This window comes from Cebus imitator, unplaced genomic scaffold, assembly GCF_001604975.1.
Source record: "Cebus imitator isolate Cc_AM_T3 unplaced genomic scaffold, Cebus_imitator-1.0 Scaffold107, whole genome shotgun sequence".
Classification (NCBI taxonomy): domain Eukaryota; kingdom Metazoa; phylum Chordata; class Mammalia; order Primates; family Cebidae; genus Cebus; species Cebus imitator.
The window spans coordinates 1,045,802-1,073,286 of record NW_016107422.1 but is presented as its reverse complement, the minus strand read 5'-3'; the positions used below and the strand labels follow the sequence as shown (position 1 = coordinate 1,073,286).

Genomic DNA, 27,485 nt, shown 5'->3' with positions numbered 1-27,485 from the left:
AAAACAAAAAAAAAGGAGAGAGGAAGAAAAAGAAAAGAAAGACAAACAGAGAAAGAGTGAGAAAATAAACATGGCAAAATGTTAACTACCACTGATTCTATGGTGAACATATATAGAGAGAGATGTTCATCATACTATTCTCTCTCAAGAAGTTTAAACAGTTTAAATTTGTTTTTTTAAAAAATAGACACACATACACTCTGCCATGTCACTGTTTCATCATTCAAAGTCATCAGGTAGAGACAAATTTCCCTTCTAAAATTAACTGAACCAATTCAGCTGACTTTTGCCGAATACCTATAATATGCTAGACTTTACTCTGAATTAAATGGGAAACCATTGAAGGGTTTTGAGTAGAGAAGTATAACAGCATGACTTGTTTTAAAAAGTTTAACTGGCTGGGCACAGTGGCTCACACCTGTAATCCCAGCACTTTGGGAGGCAGAGGTGGGCAGATCACAAGGTCAGGAGTTCAAGACCAGCCTGACCTTCATGGTGAAACACCATCTCTACTAAAATACAAAAAATTAGCTGGGTTTGGTGGCAGGCACCTGTAATCCCAGCTACTCAGGAAGCTGATGTGGGAGAATCACTTGAACCCGGGAGGTGGAGGTTGCAGTGAGCCGAGATCATGCCATTGTACTTCAGCCTGGGCGACAGAGCAAGATGGCAAGATTCTGTCTCAAAAATATATATATATATGCTAGACACTAAACTTGAAACCACTATACAGAGATGAAAAGAATATCTTCCTGCCCTTCAACCTTTCACAGTCTAATAGGGAAACAGATATGCAAATAAATAAATAGCATAATAAATGCAAAAATGGAAGTATAAAACGAAGAGGCAACACAGAGAAAGGTGTGGCTAACCCTATGCCAAGCTGTCAACAGAACTTTCCGTAACAGAAAAGTTCTCCATCTGTAACTATGCAATACAGTAGCACCTAGCCACATGTGACTAATGAGCATTTGAAATATGCTAATGCAACTGAGGAAATAAATTTTTAATTGTTTTACATTTTAATTAATTTATAATTAAATTGCCACATGTGGCTGGGAGCTACCATATTGGACAGCACCACTCTATAGAACACAGAGGGGAAGGACATAGGGGCATGGTCAGGAGGTTGGGAGGAAAAGGTATTAAGAAGGCCAGGTGCAGTGGCTCATGCCTGTAATCCAGCACTTTGGGAAGCTGAGGCGGGTGGATCACTGGAGGTCAGGAGTTTGAGAGCAGCCTGGCCAACATGGTGAAACCCCATCTGTACTAAAAATACAAAAAAATTAGCAAGGTGTGGTGGTGGGCACCTGTAGTCCCAGCTACTCAGGAGGCTGAGGCAGGAGAACTGCTTGAACCTGGGAGGTGCAAGTTGCAGTAAGCCGAGATTGCACCACTGCACTCCAGCCTGGGTGACAGAGCGAGATTCCATCTCAAAGAAAGAAAAGATATTTAGAAAGTCTTCCCCAAAGAAGCAACAGTTAACAGAGTTTTTTGTCTTTTGTTTTTTGAGACCCAGTTTTGCTCGTTACTCAGGCTGGAGTGTAGTGGTGCGACCTTGGCTTATTGCAACCTCCGCTTCCTGGGTTCAAGTGATTCTACTGCCCAGCCTCCTGAGTAGCTGGGAATACAGGCGCACACCACCACACCTGGCTAATTTTTTGTATTTTTAATGGAGACAGGGTTTCACCATGTTGCCCAGGCTGGTCTCGAACTCCTGACCTCAGGTCGTCCACTCGCCTCAGCCTCCCAAAGCCTAAAAGGGTTTTAAAGGATGACTAGCAGTTGACCAATTAGATAAGGTAGGAAATATTCTAGGCATGGGGGTAGCACATACAAAGCATAGAGAGATGTCCCAACATGGTATTTTTAAGAAGTTAGTAAGTTTCATATTACATGTGCATAGGTAGTAGAGAGAAGAGCAATAAGGTAGGAGGAAAAGTGAAGATAATAAAGTTAAGAGAAAAGAAAGAGCCTAGATTAGAAAAGATCTTATGCGTCATGTTGAGGAGCCTAAATTGGATCCCGTAGGTATTTTGGAACTACTGAACAGAAAGCAAGCATTAGATGATCAATTTCACATCTTAGAAAAAACCTTTTGGCAGAAGACAGGAGTGGGGAGTGCAAGTAAAAATGGAAAGCCATTTTGATGTCCCTATTGCAGTAGTCAACCAAAGTTAAGAACTGGACTAAGGGAGTAGGAAATAAATTAGCTCTTTGAGAGGCGTATAGAAAAGGGAAACAGAAAGATACCCTAAAATCTGGCTTCAGAGACTGACAATAAGATAAGAAATAAGCTGGGAGGATCAGACTCAAAGAGAAGAGTGGGTGTAAGGAAGGAGGGGGACTGTGTTTCAATCTTAACAGCTTTAGATCACAAAATGCAAGTTAGGGTGAAAGCAGATTTGTGCAGCTTACAAAAGGAACAGGAGAGGCGTCTGAGCCTCAGAGGCCAGGAAAGGAAAGAGAAGACAGGCTATATTTGAATCTTCTCAAAGATGAAGCCAAACATGCCAACGTCTGAACTGAATAACAATGTGGCCTGTGCTCCCTCTCCCTCTGTTGTCTGGTTATCAGGGCATAACTAATGAAATTTCAGTGGAACAGTACGGTCAGAGTCACATGTTTCCAGACATCCTTGCTTTCTTTGCCTTATTAGAAACAAAAGCATATGATTTATGTTCTATTTTTACAGAACACAGAAAAAAATCAAGCTACTTCACATTTCTCACATCGTGCATAAATAAATTATGGCAAAAATCTATTCCTACAACTAAAGAAGCCTTACCTTCTTTTTGAAAGAAACAAATGTTGCAAGTCGAGGACTTTGTATATATTATCACTCCTCAAAACCACCCTTTGAAGTGGATAATACCTTTATTTTACAAATGTGAAAACAGGCTCAAAACATGCAGTGCCTGCCCAAGTTCACGTAGCTAGTAAGTGCAGAACTGAGATTCAACGAGCTCAAATCCAGTAAACTGACTGATGACATGCTGCCCACAGAGGAGGAAGAAACGAAATGCAAAATAGTGAGGCCTCTGTTCCCATCTTTCTCAGAGCTTATATGGCTACGTGCTGTCACTAGCATTTCTTATTATAATGGCCTTCTTGATTTTGCCTTTTATACTATGCTCTCCAATCTGAAATGCCTTCCCTTCTGCTCTGCCTATCCAAGTTCTACTGTCCTTCAAATATGACTCCAGTTCTCCATCGCCTGAGAGGCCTTCCAAATTCCCTCCATCATGCTCTGTCTCTCTCCCAACCATCCATCTAACCCTGAAGCATGAGCTTACTATAGGTAACTACTCAGCACTGAAGTACAAAAGAAATAAGAACATTGTGTTTATATAGGGGCAGAAGACATCCAAAAGTGTTGTTCATTTCTTATTATGGAGAACTTGGTGGTGTTTAGACCTATACTCAATCATTTTTGTTTTAGGTGTACAAGTGTTCATGTGAAAATGGCTGGTTGCTTCAGTATCTTTTATACACTTCAAGTCATTCTACAAAAATGGGCTGAACTCCTACAAGGCACAGTATAAGGTGTTACAGGGGATACAAACAGATGCAAGCACCAATCTCTGTCCTTCACCTGAATAAACAAAAGAAATATGTATATAAGACAAGGCAGAACATATGATAAGCATATGATAAAACATATGACAAATCTATGTAAATGTTACACATTGTGGCAAGTGCTAGAAGTATATTAAAAAAGCAAACTACATAATATGTTTACAAGGAAGGATTCAGGTTTTCCTTTTATCAAAGTGGAACCCAAAGCATTAGTGGGATCCTAAAAGGCCAAAATAGAAGACAAATATGAGAAAATAAAGAGTCATGCTTAAGAATTGTGCCAGATGATCATTTTCTAACAAATTTAAAAGTCACTTCTATAAAAAGTAAACATTAGTTCATCCTAGTGAGTTTAGTATATAAAAAACGTTTTGATTCCTAAAAAAATTGTGAAAATGAATATTAAAAGGAAGATTTAGATTGCCTATTCTGAGCTTCCAATTCTTGGCAGCTAGTTGGCAAAGAAAAATGGCAGAGGTAGTTGGCAAGATTACAGGCTGTTGAGATATTTATAGCTACTAGAGTCTCAAAAAACTCAAAGTGATCCCAAAGCTTTATTTAGTATTTATATTAAACATAAAAATAAACCTTTCTGATTATTTAATATTAAATAGCATGCTCTATTACTGTACTTTTCAGGAAAAAAGATACTATTTAAGTGCAAAAGAGAAGCATAATTATTGGTTTCAGTTTTACAAAAATTAAATAAAAAGAAAGCATAGGTAATTGCCAAGAATTTCTTCTAATACAGTACTGGTGTGCAAGACTATCATCATTAAAAATAAACTTTGTAGGCTCACATTTTCCATATTTATACTTAAAAGTATATGGCTTATTGTGCTCTGCAAATAAAAAATGTGATATGTGTATCTGGTTACAACATTTCTTGATACTCTTAAGTATTTATTTCAAGACTGCATAGGCTAAAACATTAAAACATTATATATATTAATCTGATTATAGAGAATAAAACTTAACCATCAAACCACAGCTAAAAGGATTCATTCTTTACAAATTATTTGGATTTCTATTTTGGGGAGCTACACTGATGACTAATAAAGGAATTTTTGTGTGTGTGGAAAAGAAAATGAAGGTCTCTAGTGTGACCAATTAAACTTCTTTTTTTTTTAATTTAATTTTTTTTTCTAGCAAGTCTCAAACATCTGATGGTTTTTAAACTAAACTTCTTAAGGATATGACCCTCCCACAAATAATAACTATAAAATCTGGATGACATTTTTAAAAAGTTGTTTTAACTAGAAGCAGCCCATGTGGCCATAGATGGAAAAATAGCTAAGCAAACTGATATATTCAAACAATAGAATATTATTGATCAATAAAAAAGAATGAATACATGCCACAACATGATTGAATCTCAAAACCATTATGCTGAGCAAAAAAACTCTTGCACAAAAAATACATATAATTCATTTCATATGAAACTCTAGAGGAAATAAATCTAATCTATCAAAACACTGATTACCTCTGGTGAGTGTTGTAGGCAACAGACTGTGAATAAGGAACTTCCTGGACGTCTGATGGTAGCTGGGCTTACAGGTGCCTGCCACTTGGCTAGTGATGGTAATTTTCAATATCTCAATAGAATTTTACGTTACCCAGGTGTATGTATCTGTCAAAACTCCGTGAAAGTACAGTTAAGGTTTATGCATTTTTGCATGCAAATTTTACCCCCAAGAAAGCAAATACTAAACTCTAGTTAATGATATGCATGCTAAGTATTTAGGGAGGATGTATATTGATGGCTGCAAGTTGACTTGAAATGCAACAAAAACATTATGGAATAATAAATGGACAGAGGCACAGATAAGTAAGATAAATATGTGATAAAGCAAATAAACTAAAATATTAATGGCAAAATACAGGTGTGGATACATGAGTATTCACTGTATAATTTTGTAGGAGACAAAAAGAAGGGGAAAAAAGGACACTGAATTAATTCAGAACAAGTCCTATTCGACTAAAATTATTTCCTTTTATTTTAACAGGGTTTCTACTAGACTGGTAAATAAAGAAAATTGACAACATATTTGGGCCCTGAAAAAGCTGGATCTCTCTTCATATTTTGATCAAGGCAGAAAAACAGGCTCCATTAAAAAAAATAATTATCACTTGTACACAGCACCCTTTACTAGACATTTTGATAACACTTTACATGTACTGCTTGATCTCTATAACAACCCTATGAGGTAAATACTATTATTACCTACACTTTAGAGATAAGCAAACCAAGGCATAGATGCACTAGGAAATTTGCTCAAGGTCACATACGTAGTAAATGTCAGAGCCAGAAATTAGAATCCAAAGAGTCTGAGGTCATCAAAAATAAATAAATGAGACCTAATTAAACTAAAAAGCTTCTGTAAAACAAAGAAATAATCATCAGAGTAAATGGACAACCCAAACAATGGGAGAAAATATTTGCAAATTATGTATCCAACAAAGGACTAATACTCAGAATCTACAAGAAACTTTAAATCAATAAGAAAAAAAAACAAATTATTCCATCAAAAAGTGGGCAAATGACAATGAATAGACATTTCTCAAAGTTAAACAAATGGCCAACAAACATATGAAAAAATGCTCAACATCACTAATTATCAGGGAAATGCAAATTGAAACCACAATATGATACCACCTTACTCTTGCAAGAATGGCCATTATTAGAAAGTCACAAAACAACAGATGTTGGCATGGATGTGGTGAAAAGAGAATGCTTATACACTGCTAGTGGGAATGTAAATTAGTATAACCTATGTGGAAAACAATATGGAGATTTCTTAAAGAACTAAAATCAGATCTACCATTAGATCTACTAATCTACCAATCCTATTACTAGGTACCTACCGAAAGTAAAATAAGTCATTATATTCAAAAGACACCTGCATGCGTATGTTTATTGCAGCACAATTCACAATTGCAAAGATGTGGAACCAACTAAGGACTCACTGACAAAAGAGTGGATAAAGAAAATGTGGTATAGGCCAGGCGCGGTGGCTCACGCCTATAATACCAGCACTTTGGGAGGCCGAGGCAGGTGGATCATGAGGTCAAGAGATTGAGACCATCTTGGTCAACATGGTGAAATACCATCTCTACTAAAAATACAAAAGTTAGCTGGGCATGGTGGCGCACACCTGTAGTCCCAGCTACTCGGGAGACTGAGGCAGGAGAATTGCTTGAACCCAGGAGGTGGAGGTTGCGGTGAGACGAGATCGCGCCATTGCACTCCAGCCTGGGTAATAAGAGTGAACTCTGTCTCAAAAAAAAAAAAAAGAAAAAGAAAAAGAAAATGTGGTATATATATACACACTACGGAATACTACTCAGCCACAAAAAAGTACAAGACAATGTCTTTTGCAGCAACTTGGATGGAGCTGGAGACCATAATTCTAAGTGAAGTAACTCAGGAATGGAAGAACAAATAATGTGTGTTCTCACTTATCAGCAGGAGTTAAGCTATGGGTACACAAAGGCATATAGAGCAGTATAATGTCCTTTGGAGACTCAGAAGGAGGAGGATGGGAAGGAGATGAGAGATAAAAAAACTTCATGTTGCATACAATATATACTACTCACGTAATAGGTTCCCTAAAATCTCAGACTTCACCACTATACAATTCATCCATGTAACCAAAAACCACGTGTACCTCCAAAGCTACTCAAATACATACATATTTTTAAAAGAGTCTGGGTTCAGAACCCCAGCTCTTAAACACTTCTCTATTATAGTTCCACTAATTGACTTGTTTGTTTTGTTTTTGTTTTTGTTTCTTTAGTAGAGACAGAGTTTCACCACATTGGCCAGGAACTCCTAACCTCAAGTGATCCATGGCCTCAGCCTTCCAAAGTGCTGGGATTATAGGCATGAGCTGCTGCGCCTGGACAACTTGTTACTGATATAATGTAAGATATGGTACTCTTCTCAAGTTTGTAGATGACATGAAAATAAGAGTAAGAACAAATTCATTACTTTACAGATTACTTATCAAAAAGCATTTAAAAGACAAATAAATAGGAGATTATAACAAGATAGAATTTGATGGGGGTAAAAGGTAACAGCCTGCATTTGCATATAAGCAACCAATTGTACCTTCAGTGGCAGTACTAGTACATAGCAGGTATTTGGTATAAACCTGTCAAATCAATATATGATTGAATTATACGACAATCTATGAAAAAAGAGGCTGTAATATACCAAAAGCAAAAATGAACTTAATAAATAACGTTAGAATATGCTGATATATAGTTATGTTATCTAGAAAGTAGGTTAAATCAGAGCCTTACAAGTCTGTTGGTCCAGTTAGACTAATGCCAGTTATACTGCGTTAACATCAGAGAACTATACCTAACAGATACAGGTAAACTGGAACAAGTTTCAAGTGAAGGTACAGGACTTAAAGCTGTACTACCTGAAGTGTACCAGAAGAATGTTCAAAAATTTGTTGAGAAAAGCAAACATGGTAGCAAATTTTAAAATGTAAGGTATTGTCATGAAAAAGAAGAATCATGGCTGGGTATGGTTGCTCACACCCGTAATCCCAGCACTTTGGGAGGCTGAGGCTCGTAGATCACTTGAGGTCAGGAGTTCAACACTGGCCTGCCCAACATGGTGAAACTCTACCTCTACTAAAAACACAAAAACTAGCCGGGCTTGGTGGCACATGGCTGTAGCTCCAGCTACCTGGTAAGCTGAGACAAGAGAATTACTTGAACCTGTGAGGCAGAGGTTGCAGTGAGCCGAGATCGCGCCACTGCACTCCAGCCTGGGTGACAGAGTGAGACTCTCTCTCAAAAAAAAAAGAAGAATCATAATTATTCTGGAACTCCCTTAAGTACAACCAACTGACAGAAACTAGCTAAAAGAAAACAAATTCAGTGTCAATATAAGGAAGACTTTTCTAACAGATATGACCACAAAAGAAAAGGTAGGGGAAGAGGGTGCTATCTCAGAAGGGCGTGACTACCCTAAATCTGATAATAACAAGTCTATGAAAGATCAGACCAAATCAAAGATCTCTTTCAAACCTAAGAACCTACCATAAAGTAAAAGGTGATAAGGCCATCCTAACAAGTTTCATATGGGTTAAAATAGTAATGCTACTCACCAAAACAGACTTCAGATGAAAAAATTCAAATGAAAGGAAAAATAGGACAATAGAAGTTATTTGTCAAGTCTGTAAATGGGGAGAGCTTTAAGTCTAAAAGCACTGGAATAAAATTCAAAGAAAAAAACCAAATTGGACTACATAAATATTTAAAACTTTTACATGTGAAAAACATTAGAAGGCAATTAGCTGTGCAAATAGGACCCGCAGATTTTTGTTCTATATCTTTCATTTAAGACTCTGCTGTCTGATATAGCAGCCATAAGCCATATGTGGCTATTTAAATTAATTTTAAATTGATTCAGACATTAAAAATTTAGTTCCTTAATTGCTCTCTAACCACACTGCAAATGCTCAACAGTCACTGTGGCTAGGGGCAACTGAGTAGGACAGTACCGATGCAGAACATTTCAATCACTGCAGAAGGTTCTCCTAGAACTTCAATATTTAAAACAGAATAATTTAATTCAGAAAATTTATTACATAAGGCAGTAGAAGAGCTGAGAGGTGAAACAGGGTCGTATAGCAATCCAGAAATTGACAACAGAGAGCCATTACCATCCCTAAGACTGAAGAACAAAGTACAAAGTCCAATACCGAAGGTCACCTGGCAAAGGCTAGGACCGCAGTATGTGTCTCAGGTGAGAGTAGGAAGACAAGGATGAGACGCAGCCCCTGCTGAATATACATGATGCTAAAAAAATAAAATAAAGGAGGAGGAAGAAATACCCAGATTTCTCTCTTCTTTCTACCCTCCAACCTCCTGCCAGTACCTCCATGGCTGAACCTATACAAAAGCCAGATAATAAAGGAGCCTGGGAAATGCAGACTATAGGAGTCAGACCCCTGTTAAAAACGACAGAGCCAAGAAAGAAGAAAGAAATCTCTGGTCAAACAAGCTAAGACATGGCAAGAGGGACAGAGGAGCTCTCCAGAGTCTCTTTCATAAAGGTACTAATCCCACCCTTATGACCTAATCACCTTCCAAAGGTCCCACCTCCAAATACCATCACATTGGAGATTGGGCTTAAAATTCGCATTAGTATATGAATTTTGAGGGGATAGAAACATTCAGTCTATAGGAGATATAAATAGAAAATTTAGGAAAAAACAAACAAAAGCAGCCAACATTTGAAAAATATCCAACTTCACCAGTACTTAAATATAAATTAGAATAATATGAAAACAAGATTAAATTAGCAATAATTAATCATTTTCATACTTAGTGCTGATAAAGGGCATAACCAGAACAGATACATTCCTAGGGAGATCATTTTCAAAATATTTTCAAAGAAAGTGGGACAATTTTGTAATTTGCATCAACAATTTTAAAAATAATTTGCACTTCTAGACCTACTAAGTGCGGTTCCAGGGATAAATCCAAAGTCCAGCAAATCTAAAGCATGAAAATATTTTAGAAACAACAGATGTCCATTGCAGCTTTATATGATAATATTGAAAAAAAAAAAATGGAAGCAACCTCAATGCCCACCAAGTAGGTCAATAGGTGAGTAAACTAAAGTATGTCTATATGCTTATTCAAAAATAACCCTTGCTGAGTACTTCTTTGCCAGCCACAATGATAGGTGCTTGAAATATAAAAAAGAATAATCACTAGTAATAGAGACTAATTTTTAACCACTTAAATAATGCTTATGAAAGATTGCAATAAAATACGAACATATTTTTGATATGCCCCGTGAACAAAGGTAAATCTAAAAATGAATAAATTGGCCAAGCATGGTGGCTCATGCCTGTATTCCAGCACTTTGGGAGGCCAAGGCAGGTGGATCACTTGAGGTCGAGTTCAGGACCCGCCTGGCCAATGTGAACGGTAAAACCCCGTCTCTAAAAAAAAAAAGAAAAATTAGCCAGGCATGGCGGTGTGTGCCTGTAGTCCACCTGGTGCCTCAGCAGAGGATGAGGTGGGTGAATCGCTTAGACCCAGGAGGCAGAGGTTGCAGTGAGCCAAGATCATGCCACTGCACTCCAGCCTGGGTGACAGAGTGAGACCCTGTCTCAAAAAAATAAATAAAAATAAAAATGAATAAATTTATGTAAGACAAAATATGTTAACAGAATAATAACAGTGGTTGCCTCTGAGTGGTAAGTTTGTAAGTTTATTTTTTCTTCCTTCTTTATATTTTTCTCAACTTTCAAAATTTTCTAAATAAATACATTTTGCATTTTCCTTCAGGGCTATTAATCTAGATGTTTAAGAATTGTAAACGTGCCGCAAAAGTTCTAGTTTACCTGTTGCAATAGTAAACTGCATTATTGGAATCCAATTCTATTGCCTGTGTGTAACAATCCACTGCAGCAGCATAATTTTCTTCTTTCATGTGGTTATTGCCTAAAATAAAGTAACCAGTATATACAGTAAGTATAATATACATTAGAAACATATACTCTAATAGATACATTTTAATCATGGAAACTATAATTATATGAAAGTGAGCCTCATGATTTTTCAGTCACACTGGAGATAAGTTTTATATTGTACTATAGAGTTAATATTATTTAGCTTTCAGTGTGTTTGACTCATTTTAAAATTGCAGAGTATTTTTAAAAATTAGTGTTTATATACCTTATAAAATCTAGACTTAAAAGAGTAAATGCAACAATTATGACTATCTCATGGCAAAAGTGAATCTCTTCTCACCTTCCTTATCTTCATTTCTCTCCTCCCTTTTAGAGCTGCCCCAGCCCGTTCCAGATGCAACACCCTCCCTAATCACCATCTCAATCTGGACCTGGTCTTCCACTCTTTCCCTGTTAAAACACACATCTGCTGATAATCAAGTTCTCAGAACACTGCTGAGGGTAAGCTGATAAAACTAATCATGCTACCATGATATTGGCAGATTATATTTTTATGTGCTATCCCTTCCACAGTTATATTCTTTTTAAAAGGGGATTTGAAGAGATTAATTTTTAGAAAGATAGAATTTCAGATACCATGGCTAGCCTGCAAACTACTGAATTTTCAGGAAGGGCATCTGCAGATATATCTGGCAGTAATTTAGCTAAGTTAATAACTGGTCAGCAAAATAAGATTTCTATGGCTATTTTTTATATACCATTAAATGAAAAAACAGTGTCCTCTGCACTTATAAGAACCAATGTTCAAACTATGTCTGGGTGTGGTGGCTCATGCCTGTAATCCCAACACTTTGGGAGATGAAGACAGGAGGATTACTTGAGGCCAGAAGTTCAAGACCAGCCTGGGCAATATAGTGGGACCCCCGTTTCAACAAAAAGAATAATTAAAAAATTAGCTGGTCACCCAGTGGTGCACGCCTGTAGTCCCAGGTACAGGTACCAGGAGGCTGAGGCAGGAGTATCATGTGAACTCAGGAGGTTGAAGCTGCAGTGAGCCGTGATTGTGCCACTGCACTCCAGCCTGGGTGATAGAGTTAAACCCTGTATTAAAAAAAAAAAAAAAAAAAAAAAGAAAGAAAGAAAAAGAAAACATTAGGAACAATGGAGATTAGGAGGAAGGATTTACATCTCAAAGGCGTCTGTGATTCTTTCCAGTTTTCTTAAACCAGAAACTCTCACATTAGCCTTGTTCTCAATAGATCGTTAGCTCCTTAACAGGAAGAGTGGGGCATAAATTTTCAAGGAACAAAAACAGAATATTCAAGTTACTGTAAATTAGGAATCAAAAATGATATAAAGAGTGACTGCTAATGAGCACATGGTTTTTGTTTGGGGGGGTTATAAAAATGTTCTGTAGGCCAGGTATGATGGCTCACCCTTGTAATCCCAGCACTTTGGGAGGCCAAGGTGGGTGTATGGCTTGAACCCAGGAACTAGAAACCAGCCTGGGCAACAGAGTGAAATCCCATCTCTACAAAAAAAAAAAAAAATTAGCCAGGCTGGTAGTGCATGCCTGTAGTCCCAGCTACTCCAGAAGCAGAAGTGGGAGGATAGCTTGAGCCCAGGAGTTTGAGGCTGCAGTGATCTGTGGTCATGTCACTACCCTCCACCCTGGTTGACAGAGTGAGACCCTGTCTCAAGAAAAAAAAAAAAGTTCTATAATTCATTATGGTAATGGCTGCACAACTCTGTGAATATACTAGAAATTAATGAATTACACACTTTAAAGAAGTAAATTATATATGAATTATATCTCAACAAATGTTTTTAGGAGTTAAAAAAATTAATTTAGAGCTTCCCCAAAAAAGAAATCAATATAAAGCCTCTAAGGAAACTGAGAGGATAACATCATTTTTTATGAATAAACAAAAAGTTATCTACATTAGCCCAGACAGGTTAATTTCCATGTCAAACATTTTAATCTTCTGGGTTATTGAGATTTCAATGATGCTGCTGGGCTCTTTATCTTGATGGCATTTTATGATTACATTATTAGAACTGCATTATATGTCTTTTCCTGTGTCACCTCAAAGGTATAGATATCATAACCTGTGTGTGTGTACACACACACACACACACACACACACACACACACACATGCGCCGCAAATATTATACACATGTATAATGTAAGTTAATGACAAAACTATTAAATAGCAAAATATTTAACATACAAAACTTCAGGGCTGGGCATGCAGCTTTGTAGTACAAATCTTGCAGGCCTGACCTGGCCCTCGTCTATAGCTTAACATAGGTGACATGATGAAAAAATTGATCACAAATCCTTAACAGTGACTTATTTGTTAAAACCAAGAATGCTTCAATAGCCAGCTTGTATAAAATTTAATAATGCAGTAATCAAATGTGCTAGCTAATAAACAAGTCAAGTGCCATGTGCCTGCCTTAAATTTCAAAGAACTCAAAAACACTAAACATATGAAAATTAAAGTAATGCTGAAAACTATTTTCCTCTTTTTAAGTATAAAGAAGAATTGGGATCCTAGAGTATAAGTAGCAAAAACAGTCAGAAGCAATTAGCCCTTGCGATTTGTTCTGCAAGTTTTGATCACAACAGATCTGCTTCTCTTGAAGCACACCATAACTGTACTGCCCACAGGCCATTCTGTACTTCCAGGCTTCTTACTCATCACATTCATTTCTGTTTCATAAATGCCATGTGCACTTATGACAATCTAGTCTTGGTGCTGTAAATCAAAACTAAATCAATTGACAATATTTTTCTCCACAGTTTCAGAAAGGTTTACTAAGTAAGTCATTTTTGTATGAAATATTCACCTTCATCTTTTAATTGGTCAGCTTTTCCCACATCTTCAGGCACTGAGTTTGAAAGGGGCAGAACGTCATTCTGAAATTAAATAAAAATCAATGTACTTCCCTTTAGCTACATAATCATCCCGGAGTACTATAAAGTAAAAATAAATTACCCATGTTTTTAATCATCTGTAACTCCACATTATGAAATCAAATTCCTAAATAATAGTATTAACAAAAAATAGGGAAGAGGTCCTCTCATATATTTTTTATTAGAAATATGAATATGTGTGATCAGGCGTGGTAGTTAATGCCTATTATCCCAGCACTTTGGGAGGTTGAAGTGGGTGGACAGCTTAAGCTCAGGAGTTCAAGACCAGCCTGGGCAACATGGTAAAACCCCATCTCTACAGAAAACACAAAAATTAACCAGGTGTGGTGGCATGTGCCTGCAGACCCACCTACTTGGGAGGCTGAGGTAAGAGGATGGCTTGAGCCCAGGAGGCAGAGGTTGCAGTGAGCTAAGATCATGCCACTGTATTCCAGCCTAGGCAACAGAGCCAGACCGTGTCTCAAAAACAAACAAAAAGAATATGTGAAATTTTTCTAGAGAATAATAAGCAGCTGTGAATCAAACTTTTTAAAAAAATGTGCATTTCCCAAATCCAGCAATCCTACTTCACAAATAAAAAAAATAGAATCAGTTATGTAAAGAATAGGAATATAAATATGATCAAGGGATTGTTTATATTAGTGAAAATTTTGGAACAAAATGTCTAATATCCTATCTAAGATATACCCTACTAAGTCAAAATCATAGTCTACAAAAAATCATTTATAATATGATCATATTATTTAAATATGTTCACACACACATTTAAAAACAGACTGGAAAGACGTGTATCAGAAGTAAAATTTTCATCTCTTCTATCTTTCCGTATTGTCCAATTGTGTTTTTTGGGTTTTTTTTTTTTTTTTTTTCTTTGAGACAGAGTTTCACTCTTTCACTAGGCTGGAGTGCAGTGTTATGATCTCGGCTCACTGCAAGCTCCACCTCTCAGGTTCAAGCAATTCCCCTCCTCAGCCTCCTGAGTAGCTGGGACTACAGGTGCACACCACCACACCCAGCTGATTTTTGTATTTTCAGCAGAGATGAGGTTTCACCATGTTGGCCAGGATGATCTCAATCTCTTGACCTCGTGATCCACCTGCCTCAGTCTCCCAAAGTGCTGGGATGGCAGGCATGAGCCACCGCGCCCGGCCTCAAATTTTTTAAAACAATGAACATATATTAATTTCACTACAAGATAAGAAAACACTATAAAATCCCTGCCTTTACACCTACTATCATTCCAAAACCTCTTTTCCATAAATTAAGTTCAAACTAAAGGAGCTTATGAAAACCAAATGTTAAGATTCAGAAAAATCTTGAATGGTACGGGGAACACAACATATTTTTTCATTTTTGAAAGATCTTATTGAAACTGTATTGCTTTTAAACTTGACTCTGAGTTCACAAGTCAGTCTTTTTTTTTTTTTTTTTTTTTGAGACGGAGTCTCGCTCTGTCCCCAGGCTGGACTACAGTGGTGTGATCATGGCTCACTGAAACCTCAACCTCCAGAGTCCAAGTGATCCTTTCACCTCAGCCTCCAGAGTAGCTAGGACTACAGCTATGTGCCACTATACCTGTGTAATTTTTTTATTTTTTGTAGAGATAGGTCTCCCCATGTTGTTCATGCTGGTCTTGAACTCCTAGCTTAAGCAATCCTTTCACTTTGGCCTCCCAAAGTGCTGCGATTATAGGCATGAGCTACCACACTCAGCACTATGTACTGTATTTAAACTATATCCATCATTATCTTTGTCTTAATTAGAGTTTCCACAAAATTGATAGCTCTAACATCAGAAATATATTTTGAAAATTAGACATAAATATTCACAAGTACAAAATCACTAACAAAGTGTATGGGTCTTGTCCTTACTTTTTTAATCATTATCTACTCATCAGTTTTCCTAAACATAAATATTGGAATAAAAATATAGAAACAAAATGATAACCTTCCTAAGTAGGGGTCACTACTTAAAACTGACTGTAGTTACTCAGAATCTAAATATAATTCAAAGACACATTACCATCCTACAGTACTTGGCTTTAGGATTTGTAGTTTAAATCTTCCAATAAGCCTAGGCAGTTTATACATGGGAAAGAGTGATTTAGGGGATCAGAAAAATAGCAATTGAAAAATAGATTATAATCTCTTCTATCTTCCAAATTCTTCTGAATTATTTACTAAAATTGCCACCATTTTATACTTTGAAAACTAATTATCATATTCATTACATAAATTTGAGTTCACCATGTGGGGGCAAGAGCTACCTACTTTAAATAAACAGAATGAATTCATTTTATATATAAATTTAATTGGGGAGAAATACAGAAAAGCAGTATTCTAAAAATAAAATGCCCAATATCACAATTAAGTACACTTGGTGAGACAAATAATTTCTTTAATTACAATAATCTTGATGCTATTTCAGATGAATTTTATACTTTCTCTGCCATACTCTGTTAACAAACACATATGGAATAAAGCCATAGCTGTAAAATAAGACTACTAAAGAATTATGATACCACATATATCACAACTGTAGCTATACTATGCAGCCAGTTTCAATAAACTATATTTTAACAATAGTGAGCAACAAATTTCTTATAATTAAATGCAATTGGGGAGATACAGCAAAAAAAAGAAAAAGCTTCATTCAAAATCAAAAGGGTATAAAAGTCAATTAGAGCTTCCTGAGAAGAAAAAAACACTTCTAATATCTTTAGTACTAAGTCAATGGTGACAGTAGCTAAAGAGTGAGCAAATCTAAGAGCTGCCTCAAGCACAGGCCTCGTACACCTGAGAGCAAAGAAGGTCTGCTTTAGCCACAACCATATCTAGCCACTCAAACAGGGTTCCTGGGCAGGGGGGGGGGTTGCAGGCCCAAACAATGAAAGAACCACAGGCCACCTTCACCAAAGGGAAGAAAAAAGGAGTTCCCTGATGAGGAACAGAGATGAATTCACTATCTCCTTATATCTTGTCATATAAGTATTCATCTGTTTGATGAATTAATGCATAACTGCTGTATTTTTTTCCAAAGCGTAAAAAAAGGGAATGGTTTACTGCCAGGTTGCCATCTTCATTGCAATTCTAACAACCTCTTCCCATGAAGTTCTAGAAACAGAGCCTGGAGGATCCAGCCAAGTGTGGTATTGTCAGCAATGTCCATTCCAGACTGAAGTGTGCAAGGTACATTTCAGCCTCACTCCAGAATTCTTCATTATATACTAAAGCTCAAATATGGAGCTAGAAAAACAAAAGGAGCCCATGAGGCACCAAAATGTCATGAAGAAACATGTGGGGCCACATGTGGTGGTTTATGCCTATAATCTGAGCACTTTGGGAGGCCAAGGCAGGACGATGGCTTGAGCTCAAAAGTTCAAGACCAGCCTAGGCAACAAAGCACACAAAGCAAGACCCTGTCACTACTAAAAAAAAAAAAAATATATATATATATATATATATATATATATTAACTGGGTGCTTTGGTGTGTGCTTGGAGCCCCAGCTACTCACAAGTCTAAGGTGGGAAAATTGAGAACTGCTTGAGCCCAGGAGGTTGAGGCTGCTAATGAGCCATGATCACACCACTAGACTCCAAGCTGGGTGACAGAGCGAGACCTGCCTCAGAAAAAAAGAAAGAAACAGGTGGGAGGTCACTCACGTGTGGGAACCCTACATTCACTAACCTTAGCATTTTTCAGACAGTCTTATGGTCTGTTTCCTGAAAAGGACAGAAACCCAAGACCATGTATAAACAGTCCCCAGGAGCAGGGATCAGAAAACTTGGATTTCAGTCTTAGCTTTGTACATTGACCCTTAACCTTTCCCTGTTTTAAGGAGCCCCATCAATGAGTAAATTTGATGCAATCTGCTTCAGAAATGATGATTCAATTCCAGAGGAATCTATTTCTGCCTGGCTGCTTTCTAGACATTAAAACTTTTTAAGCCTATGTTCCAAGTTTTAGGGAAACATCAATTCAGATGCTGGAAATCAACAAATACTCAGTTCACTGAAATGACATTCAAGAAAAAAATACTCAGATACTATAAAGAACTTAAAAGTTGACTAATACATATCATTAAATTTAAAAGAAGGTGAGATGATGAAAATAGTTATCAATATGAAAATCTAAAGCATATTAAATGAGTTATTCCCCAATTATATCCATGTAGACAGACAATTTACCTTATACACAGGAAGAAGTTAATTACTCATATATTTGGCCCCTCAACTATTAACAACCTATTAACATAAAATTGTAATCATATTTATATCAGTTAATAATGAGAAAATAATGACAACATACCTTACAGAAGGAATTGGTAAACATTTCTGTCAAAGGCTGTGAAACTGCTAGGTGTGTATCTTCTGAGTTGACCTTAAAAACTGTCTCCAAGCACTGAATTGCAACTTGAAATAAATTTTAATAGTAAAAAACAATTAGCAACTTTAAAAAAGAAACAAGTTTTTTTTTCTGATAGAACTGCAATGTATGGAAATTCAGCATTTATGATCACAGAACACAAGGAAAACATTGGTTCAGCTGCAAAGAAATTTCTGTTTATAGACCAGCTACTGAAGGAAAACACACTGATTTTCTTTCTTTCCTCCCCGTTCCTCCCCCTTCCATTTGCCCTTCCCCTTCCCCTTTCCTTCCTTTCTTCCTTCCTAATTTTTTTTAGAGAAAAGGTTTCACTTTGTGGCCAGGCTGGAGTGCAGTGACACAATTATAGCTCACTGTTGCCTTGACTTCCTGGGCTCAAGGGATCCCCCGCCTCAGCCCCCCTAGTAACTGAGACTATAGGCATGAGCTACATGCTAACTTTTTAAATTTTTTTTACAGAGACAGGGTCTTGCCAGGTTGCCCAGGCTGTTCTCAAAACTCCTGGGCTCAAGTGATCCCCTGCCTCAGCCTCCCAAAGGAGTGGCTATTGATGACTTGCTCTTTCTTTCTGGCAGCCTTCAACAAGAATAGGATGTAATACATATATTGAGAAATTACATTTTAGATAACATTTTTCCTTAAGTGAGGAATAAGAAATCAAGTTGTTGCCAGGTATAGTGGCTCATGCCTATAATTCCAGCACTTTGGGAGGCTGAGTGAGCTATAATTGTTTTCCTTATGTTCTGTGATCATAAATACTGAATTTATGGTGCCTCCCGGGTCAAGCTATTCCCCTGCCTCAGCCTCCTGAGTAGCTGGGATTACAGATGTGTGCCACCTCGCTGATATAACTTTTGTATTTTTAGTAGAGAAAGAGTTTCACCATGTTGGCCGGGGGATCTCAAACTCCCAACCTCTGGTGATCCACCCACCTCTGCCTCCCAAAGTGCTGGGAATGCAGGCATCAGCCACCATGCCCAGCCCACAGCTGCAGGTTTAACAGAGAGTTCAGGGTAGGCCTTACTGAGAAAAGAGATTTGACAAAGACTTGAAGGAGATGGGAGTGCTACCATTATCTGTGAAGACCATTCCAGGCAGAAGAACCAGCCAGAGCAAAAGCCCTTAGGCAAGAGAATATGGTGCATTTATAAAGAGAAAGCTAATATGATTGAAGCCAAAGAAGAAAGGGGACGAGTAGGTGAACAATATGTCACAGAAGTCAAATTATATAGATCCTTTAAACAATGAGTAAGTAACATGAGGAGTCATGAGGAGTCATGGTACTAAGTCATGTTTTGAGTAGATAAATGATAGAATCTGATACACTCTGCTCTTAAAGATCATCGGTGCCTATTTGGAACAGCCAATGAAGGGGCAAGAATAGAAGCAGAGAGACAGTTAGAGGCTATCACACTAAAACAGTCAAGAAATAGTTCTATCCAGAGGTGCTATCAGTGGAGTTGGTAAAAGATCTCAGACTGGACATATTTTGTAAGTGTAGCCAACAGGATTTACTGAATGATTGGTTATAGAGTACTAGAGAAAGAGAAGAGTCCAGAATGATACCCAAGTTGCTGGACTGAGCAATAGAAAAGAGGAAGCTGACATAAACAGAGATAGGGAAATTGCAAATAGAACAGATTTTGGGTGGGGGAATCAGAAGTTCGATTTTGGCAATGTTAAATTGGAGATGCCTATTAGACATGCAAGTGGAGATATCTAGTAGGTACTTGGATATATAAGAAGACCTTCAGAAGAAAGGTCTGGGCTGGGGATATACATTTGGGAAATAGCATACAAGTAAGGGGTGTTCAAGGCTAAGAAGCTGAATGATATCATCAAAGAAATAGGTAAAGATAACGAAGAGAAGAGGATCGAGCAGTGGACCCTGGGCATTCCAGGTCAAAGAAAAGAAGAGGAACCAGCAAAGAGGACAGAGAAGCAGCAAACAATCAGATAAGAAGGCCAAGAAAGTATGAGGTATCCTGGAAGCTAAGCTAATAAAATACACTGGGATTGGGGAAGGGGCGGTGAGGAAGTGACTATCAACATTATCAGTGGCAACTAATAACTCAGATGAAAACTGAGAACTGACCGTTACATTAAACAACACAGAAATCACTAATGACCTTGATGAAAGAGGTATAGATTGAGTGATAGAGGCAAAGGCTTAATCGGAACGGGTTTAAGAAAGAATAGACGGAGAGGGTTAGAGGAAGCCAAGTATGAACAATTCTTTCAAATGGTTTTGCTGCAAAGAGAGACATACAATTAAGCAGTAATGGGTTGGGGGTAGTATGGCAAGGATAACTATTTGCTGTTTGTTTTTGCTTTTTTGAAGAAGGGAGAAACAATGATAAGTTCGCATTATGATAAAAATGATCCAGTAGAGTATGAAAATGTTATAAGATGGAAAAAAACAAAATAACTAGAGTGATATCCTGGAGTAGGTGAGACAGGATGGGATCTGGTATAGCAGTAGAGGGGTTCCATTGAGGAAGGAATATGAATAGTTCATCTATGGTAATAGCTAGTCAAACAGGCAGGCAGGCAGAGTATGTGGGTGCCGCCACAACCAGCTATTTTCTTATTATTTCCATTTTCTTGGTGGAATAGAAAGCAAGGTAATCAACTAAAAGTGAGGAAAGTGGAGGAGGTTTGAGAGTTTGAAAAGATATGAGAAAGTGTTAAAATGGTCATCTAGGAAAATAAATGTACGAATGAACTTGGAACAGAAAGTGTGATTGCCAGACAACATTAAAGGTCTGCTTTAAGTTCACAGTCATGAATTTAAAGTGGGACTAGTCAGCAAAGTTGTGTGTTTTGCTCCATTTATATATGGCTACAAGAGTGGGTGTGAGTAGGTGGATACAGAGCAAGTGGAGAGTTGGATTTAAACGAAGTTGGGCTTTGCAAGAAAGGGAAGGAGGTACAAGGGAATGATTATAATGATCAACCATGGAATTTAGGAGGAGTAAGAAGAGATGGGGGAAAAGGTGAGGGATGAACAGATTGCAGGTATTGGTTGGGTCAAGGAATTGCTGGAGTAGGGATTCTAGAGGGAATGAGCTTGGAAAGACAGGCAATAGTGATCAGGAAGTGAAATGTTTGGGATAGATTAGGGGAGGAATGCAATTCTGGTAATGATTAGGTCTCCAGAAGTCTTTCTCAATCTCTGCATACTGACATGTTAGATCAGGTACTTTATTCTTGTCAGGGGCTGTCCTGTGCATTAGCAGCATCCATGGCCTCCACCCATTCGCTAGATGCCAATAATACCAGCCACCCCCTTCACCCAGTTGATGACAATCAGAATGTATCCAGATATTGCACAATCACCCCTGAGTTGAGAACACTGATCTAGGATATGATCAAGTCTTTGAGATCACTGGAAGAGGTCAAGAACTGAGAGCCAGGGAACTAAAAGAATCATCTATCAGTATATTGCAATTGCCAAGATCTAAATAGGAGTAGTGCTAGAGGGAGTGACAGTGAACAGGAACCACAGTGAGTCAAGGAATGAAGCAAATGTCAGCAGATGCCAATTTTTTTTTGAGAGAGGGAGTCTCTCTCTGTTGCCCAGATTGGAGTGCAGTGGCACGATCTCAGCTCACTGCAACCTCCGCCTCCTAGGTTCAAGTGATTCTCCTGCCTCAGCCTCCTGAGTAGCTAAAACTATGGGCGTTCACCACCACGCCCAGCTAATTTTTGTATTTTTAGTAGAGATGGGGTTTCACTATGTTGGCCAGGATGGTCTCAATCTCTTGACCTCGTGATCCGCCTGCCTCTGCCTCCCAAAGTGCTAAGAGGAGTGGGTGACATATCTGATGGTAAGACAAAGCTGATGATACATTGCTTCACAGTAGTGGTAAAGCTGGTATTAGAACTGAGGCTTCTTTCCCAAGGCTTTAAAAAATGTCTAGAAGGTGGGCAGACACCTCCACATGATTTCATGTTCAATTAAATTAGACTCACAGAGTCAAAAATAGGGGTCAGTCAAAAACAATTGGCACCCTTTCTGACTGCCATATATAACAAACAGCTGAAGGCACATATTTTTGGCTGAATACCATCCTAAAAATAGGGCATACCATCTTGGTTTAAAAAAAAAAACCTCTCAATTTTCTTTCTGGCCCTTAAAAGTTTTATGCTGCCTTTGATTAGAAAAGAAACATCTTTTCTTAAATGACTACGTTTATCTGTTTGCTACAGAGCAATCATAACTAACATTCTCCTTAGATAATCAATCAACTTTATCTTCACAGAGTCTAACCATCAAGGAGAACAAAAAAGACCTTAATATTAAATGGACTGATTGTAATGTTCTCCAACTGTGCATGACCTGCTCCTCTCTCTGCCACCTGGAAAGACATCATCTAGCCAGACTGTAAGCAGATTTAGAGCAAATGCCCAATTTTTATCTCTACCTCCTAAAAGCATATTCACAGGGAAGTGCTTCCTGAAATTAATAGATGTGTCCGCTTTATAGGAGAAGCAGTTTCAAGATGGTAAATTTAAACTGTACTGTTATTTATTAAGTTCTTCCAAATGCACTTCATTGCAGTAATTAAGACTTTAGGGCTGGGAGGGGTGACTCACGCCTGTAATCCCAGTACTTTGGGAGGCCAAGGCGAGTAGATCGCTTGAGCCCAGAGTTCGAGACCAGCCTGGGCAACATAGTGAAACCCTGTCTCTATAAAACGTGAAAAACTTAGCCAGCCATGGTGGTGTGCTCCTGTAGTCCCAGCTACTTGGGAGGCTGAGGTGGGAGGATCGCTTGAGCCCAGCAGGTGGAGGTTGCAGTGAGCCGAGATCATGCCACTACACTCCAGCCTGGGTGACAGAGCCAGACAAAGTCTTAAAAATAAATAAATAAACAAATAATAGTCTTTAGGCCACAGGGACACCAGATTCACTGAACCGCCACAAGCCCATCTGCAGAATTCTACCTTGTTATGGTTGTACTGAATTTAAACTTAATAATACATAAACATGAAGAACAAAGATGGTGTCAGGGAAACACACGATGCTATCACCCATATCCTGTTCAACTTTGCAGATTCCTGAATGCAATATTTAAAGTTAACGTAAAACACAGGTGAAATGCTCTCATTTCAAGTTCCAAATTAGGTGCTGGTCAGATCTCACTAGCGGTATAATTATTAGACTTCTACATGGTGCTATTACAATGACTCAGGTATTTTCATATATTATTTCTAAATTGGATGCTTTCCTATTAGGAAATGGAAACAACAAGATCTTCAGAGTAAGAACCAGGATTTAAATCTCAGCTTTGTCACATATCAGCTGTGTTATGTTATGCTATTTGACTTCATTTTATTTTTCTTTTTTTTTTTTTTTTGAGACAGGGTCTCCCTTGTGGCCCAGGCTGGAGTACAGGGGTGCGATCTCAGCTCACTGCAGTCTCTGCCTCCCGGGTTCAAAACATAGCAGGGCATAACATCTTGGTTTAAAAAAAACTGGAGGAGGCCTGTCTCAGCCTCCCGAGTAGCTGGGACTATAGGCAAGTGCCACCATGCCTGGTTACTTTTAGTATTTTTAGTAGAGACAGGGTTTTCCATGTTGCCCAGCCTGGTCTCGAACTCCTGACCCTAAATGATCTACTCACTTCTGCCTCCCAAAGTGCTGGGATTACGGGCATGAGCCACAAAGCCTGGCCCTGGTTTCATTTTCTCACTTGTTAAATGGGGGTAATACTAACATAACAGTTGCTGTGAAGAAAAAATTGCCATAATATGAACAGCATACTTCTGATATATAGTATTTGTTTAATAAATTAATCCTCTTAATTTGTTATTAATGAAAACAAAACAAGCTTCAGAAAATGGAAATATGATAATCTTATAGTTAGGCCTGTCTCGAAAGATCAAGAAAATATACTGATCTTGTTACAATAAATCATCAAGTTGGGCTTACAGCTATTTTAGTCTTCATTTATAATTATAATATAAATGCACATAAAGAGCAGATGCCTACCTTCCAAACTTTCTTGTTCATCTGAGGTGTAAGTATCCATCTGACTTTGTTCCCGTAAGAAACGAATAACTGCATAAACCAGGTGCTTGACAGATGACATTTTAGAAGCTTAAACACTTTTCCTTGATAAGAAAAATGAAAACACTGAACTAAGTTAATTTTAAGGAATCAGTCAGGGAAGTCATAAATTACAAAGATTGTATGGGTTATAAACTGCATTAAAGGTAAAAAACAAAACACAAAACTGTATGACCTCTCATCTTTTCTCTTTTTAAAGAGTCAGGAGAACACGAAGTACTGTGAAGGTAATTTATTACATATTTTCATTAATACCCAGTGGTATACAAGTATGTTAAATCTTACAATAAGTAAAAATGTCTTCAAAACATGTACAAAATAAGCTTAGACTGTCACTGTATGTCTCACCATACAGAAATCCCCTAAAGGCCTCGGTACTAAGTTGAGAAGCATTTCATACGGTTGACTAGAAGCTGATCTACACCAAGCATCTTCCTCTATTTCCTGGGATCTAAAAAATGTATTAATAATGTACACTCTACCTACTTTATTAGGTTGAGAGTTATTTGATGAGGAAATACATTTGCAAAAGGTTGTTCAACTGGTGAGTGTCGTTCTTAATAAAAATGGCATTTCTATTCAATCAGCAGACATGTCAGGAAATCGCTGCCCAAGTCGATGGATACTACAAGCCAACCGGCGCTCCCTGCAGAGGCTGTGCTCTCGTGGACAGTCTGGAAGCTCCCGGTCATGTTCATTCACATGGAATACTATCGCATCCAAACAGTGGCGCAGGGCCAGCCGGCATTCATGGCTTATTTCCACTAAATGGCATCATCCATCTGCTCCCCAGGTTCCCTAATTCAAAGCCAGGGTGTGGTACCCGCCGCTATAATGTTTATTATTTGTGTGCTTATTTTAAAAGCGATGTCAGCCTCTAGGCCACGGGGTCACAAGCACTAAATAAGGCCCCTGGGCAGAAGGTGAAAACAGAATGGGGGGTAAAAGGGGTGCGAAGAGGGAAAGAGATGCCCAGCCTCGTCCAGGCTTCTCCCCCTTCCTCTCCCCAGAGCGCATCGAGCTCCCCCTCCATCCCGTCCTCCCTCGGGTACCCAGCCTCGCCTCGCCCCTGCCCGGAGTGCAGCGGGAGCCGGTACGGGCCTCGGTCCGGGACAGCGGGAGGCGCACCCTTGCCAGAGAAGCCCCCTTACCAAGCAGAAGGATTTGAGATGACGGCTGCGGCCCCGTGGGGTTCCGTAGACCGGCCCGCCTGACCCCCGGTCCTCGGGGCTGGAGCCCGGCTCGGGAACGCAGCACTAGCGGCGGCGCGCAAACTTCCCCGGCCCCCACGCCGCCCCCAGAGCCCACCCGGCTGTGCGTTAGCTCCGGCGGCGGGGTCTGGCCAGCACCGCCCCTGGGGCGGGGCCGGACGCGTGGGCCGGGGCGGGGCGGGGCGGGGCGCGGCGCGGCGCGGCGCGGGGCGGGGCCGGTGGCCGCCGGCGTGGGGCTGCCGCACGTGGGAGGGCGCTGGCCAAGCCGCCACCGCCGCTGTGGCCTCTGCAGCTAGGCGACTCGTGACTCCCGGGCGCCCCGGCGCTGCCGCCCGCCTCCCAGCCCTGCGCCGAAGGACCACGCGCCCGCCGCCGCCAGCCTCTCGGCGCTCCCATGATCGCCCCGTGCCTTTTGGCTGTGCGAAGGCTCCGCAGGTACCTCCAGTGCGCGGGTTAACCTGGGCCGCGGGCAGGGCGGGGTCCTCCGCCGGGTGGTGCTGGGCGCCCCGACCCAGCGCTTCCCGGCCGCGCCGCTCGGACGCTCCTGGGACACACCCTCCCCTCAGCTTGCAAGGTGGACCCCGAGGGGACACCTGGCGCGGCCACCTGGGGCCTCCTTTCCCGCCTCCGCTCCCTCGGGAGGACGTCCATTCCCCTTTGTTTGGGACTGCCTCAGCCGCAGTCAGCGAGGCTGGTCACAGACGCGGCCCAAAATGAATGCGGATAGTCTGGCTAAGAAAATCATTTCATGTTTGCCCTCCATGCTGAACTGCAGACCTGTCATTAAAAGTGCCGCAGCTGTGGACTCAGAACAATTTCGTTTGCCCCTCGCGCCCATCATTAGCATTCCAATCGTTTACATCCACCCCACAGGAAACCTCTTTGGTTTTGTTGCTTATTTCCGTCCATGCTCTCTAACTTCCTTTTTATTTTCCTCCTCCCCACAAAGCAAACATTCTGCCTCTTGCCGGGGCAAAATGACTTGGCCCAAAATAGAGAAAATGATTGCTTGGACACGGCTTTGGGCAGCCTGAGCTGCTGCTTTGGATTGCTTCCTAACCCTCTAACCACACCCCGCTGCAAGAGACCAGTAGCAAGATGGTGAGGGTATTAAATTCTTTGCACGGATGTGCTGGATTTTGGAAACAATGCCGCCTCTATCCCCGTTTCCAAATCTGCCCAGAACTGTAAATCCAAATGAAGATTCAACAGAGAAAAGGAAATGTGCGCTTCTTGTTAGCGATCAACAAAACTACTTTCTAACATGTCAGCATCTGAGCTTTCTACAGTTCACTCTTGATCATTACCACTCATCTATGTGGGAGCTTTGTGTTGCTCAGTGCATAGAGTTAGGGAGCAGGCAGGCGACAGTTGTAATTACAAAGAGTTAATGTGATGATTTGTGACCATATTTCAGCCTGTCGTTTTTTGCTAGTCTCCAGGCTGCAAGGGATATTGCTGTCAAATGAAGCTATACCAAGAAATGAAGATCTTCACATAATGCAGGTGTGAGAAGAGGGAATAAATCTTCATATAAGACCAATTCTCAAACTTTTTAGTCTCAGGACCCTTTACGTCTCAAAAGTTACCGAGGACCTAAGAGCTTCTGGCTGTATGGTGTATCTGTCCATATTTACCATATTAGACATTAAAGCTGGAAAAATTTTAAAGTAGTTGCTAATTTACAAAACAGTAATAAATGGACTACATGTATAAATAATGCTTTTAATGAAAAATAATTGTTTTCGAAACCCTACCCCCCCATCAGTGAGAAGAGTACAATTGTGGGATTTTTTTTTCTTTTTAAAATTGTGGTAAGGTATAACAAAACTTACCATTTTA

At 39.4% G+C, this 27,485-nt stretch overlaps 2 protein-coding genes across 3 annotated transcripts in view; one reads left to right on the top strand and one right to left on the bottom strand.

Annotated features, from left to right (window-relative positions):
• The window catches only part of SGTB (small glutamine rich tetratricopeptide repeat containing beta), a 50,790-nt gene extending 24,978 nt beyond the window's left edge, over positions 1–25,812 (bottom strand). For both annotated transcript variants that reach the window (XM_017537860.2, XM_017537861.2), the window contains exons 1-5: positions 25,584–25,812; positions 24,355–24,476; positions 18,280–18,383; positions 13,883–13,952; positions 10,959–11,058 (exon numbers count right to left, since the gene is read on the bottom strand). In XM_017537860.2, the coding sequence (XP_017393349.1) occupies positions 10,959–11,058; positions 13,883–13,952; positions 18,280–18,383; positions 24,355–24,454 (374 nt within the window). In that variant the 5' untranslated portion in view covers positions 24,455–24,476; positions 25,584–25,812. The remainder of the gene's footprint in view (positions 1–10,958; positions 11,059–13,882; positions 13,953–18,279; positions 18,384–24,354; positions 24,477–25,583) is intronic.
• A 42-nt stretch (positions 25,813–25,854) lies between these two features.
• Positions 25,855–27,485, top strand: part of NLN (neurolysin) — a 107,231-nt gene continuing 105,600 nt past the window's right edge. The window contains exon 1 of the mRNA XM_017537852.2: positions 25,855–26,078. Within this exon, the coding sequence (XP_017393341.1) occupies positions 26,038–26,078 (41 nt within the window). The 5' untranslated portion in view covers positions 25,855–26,037. The remainder of the gene's footprint in view (positions 26,079–27,485) is intronic.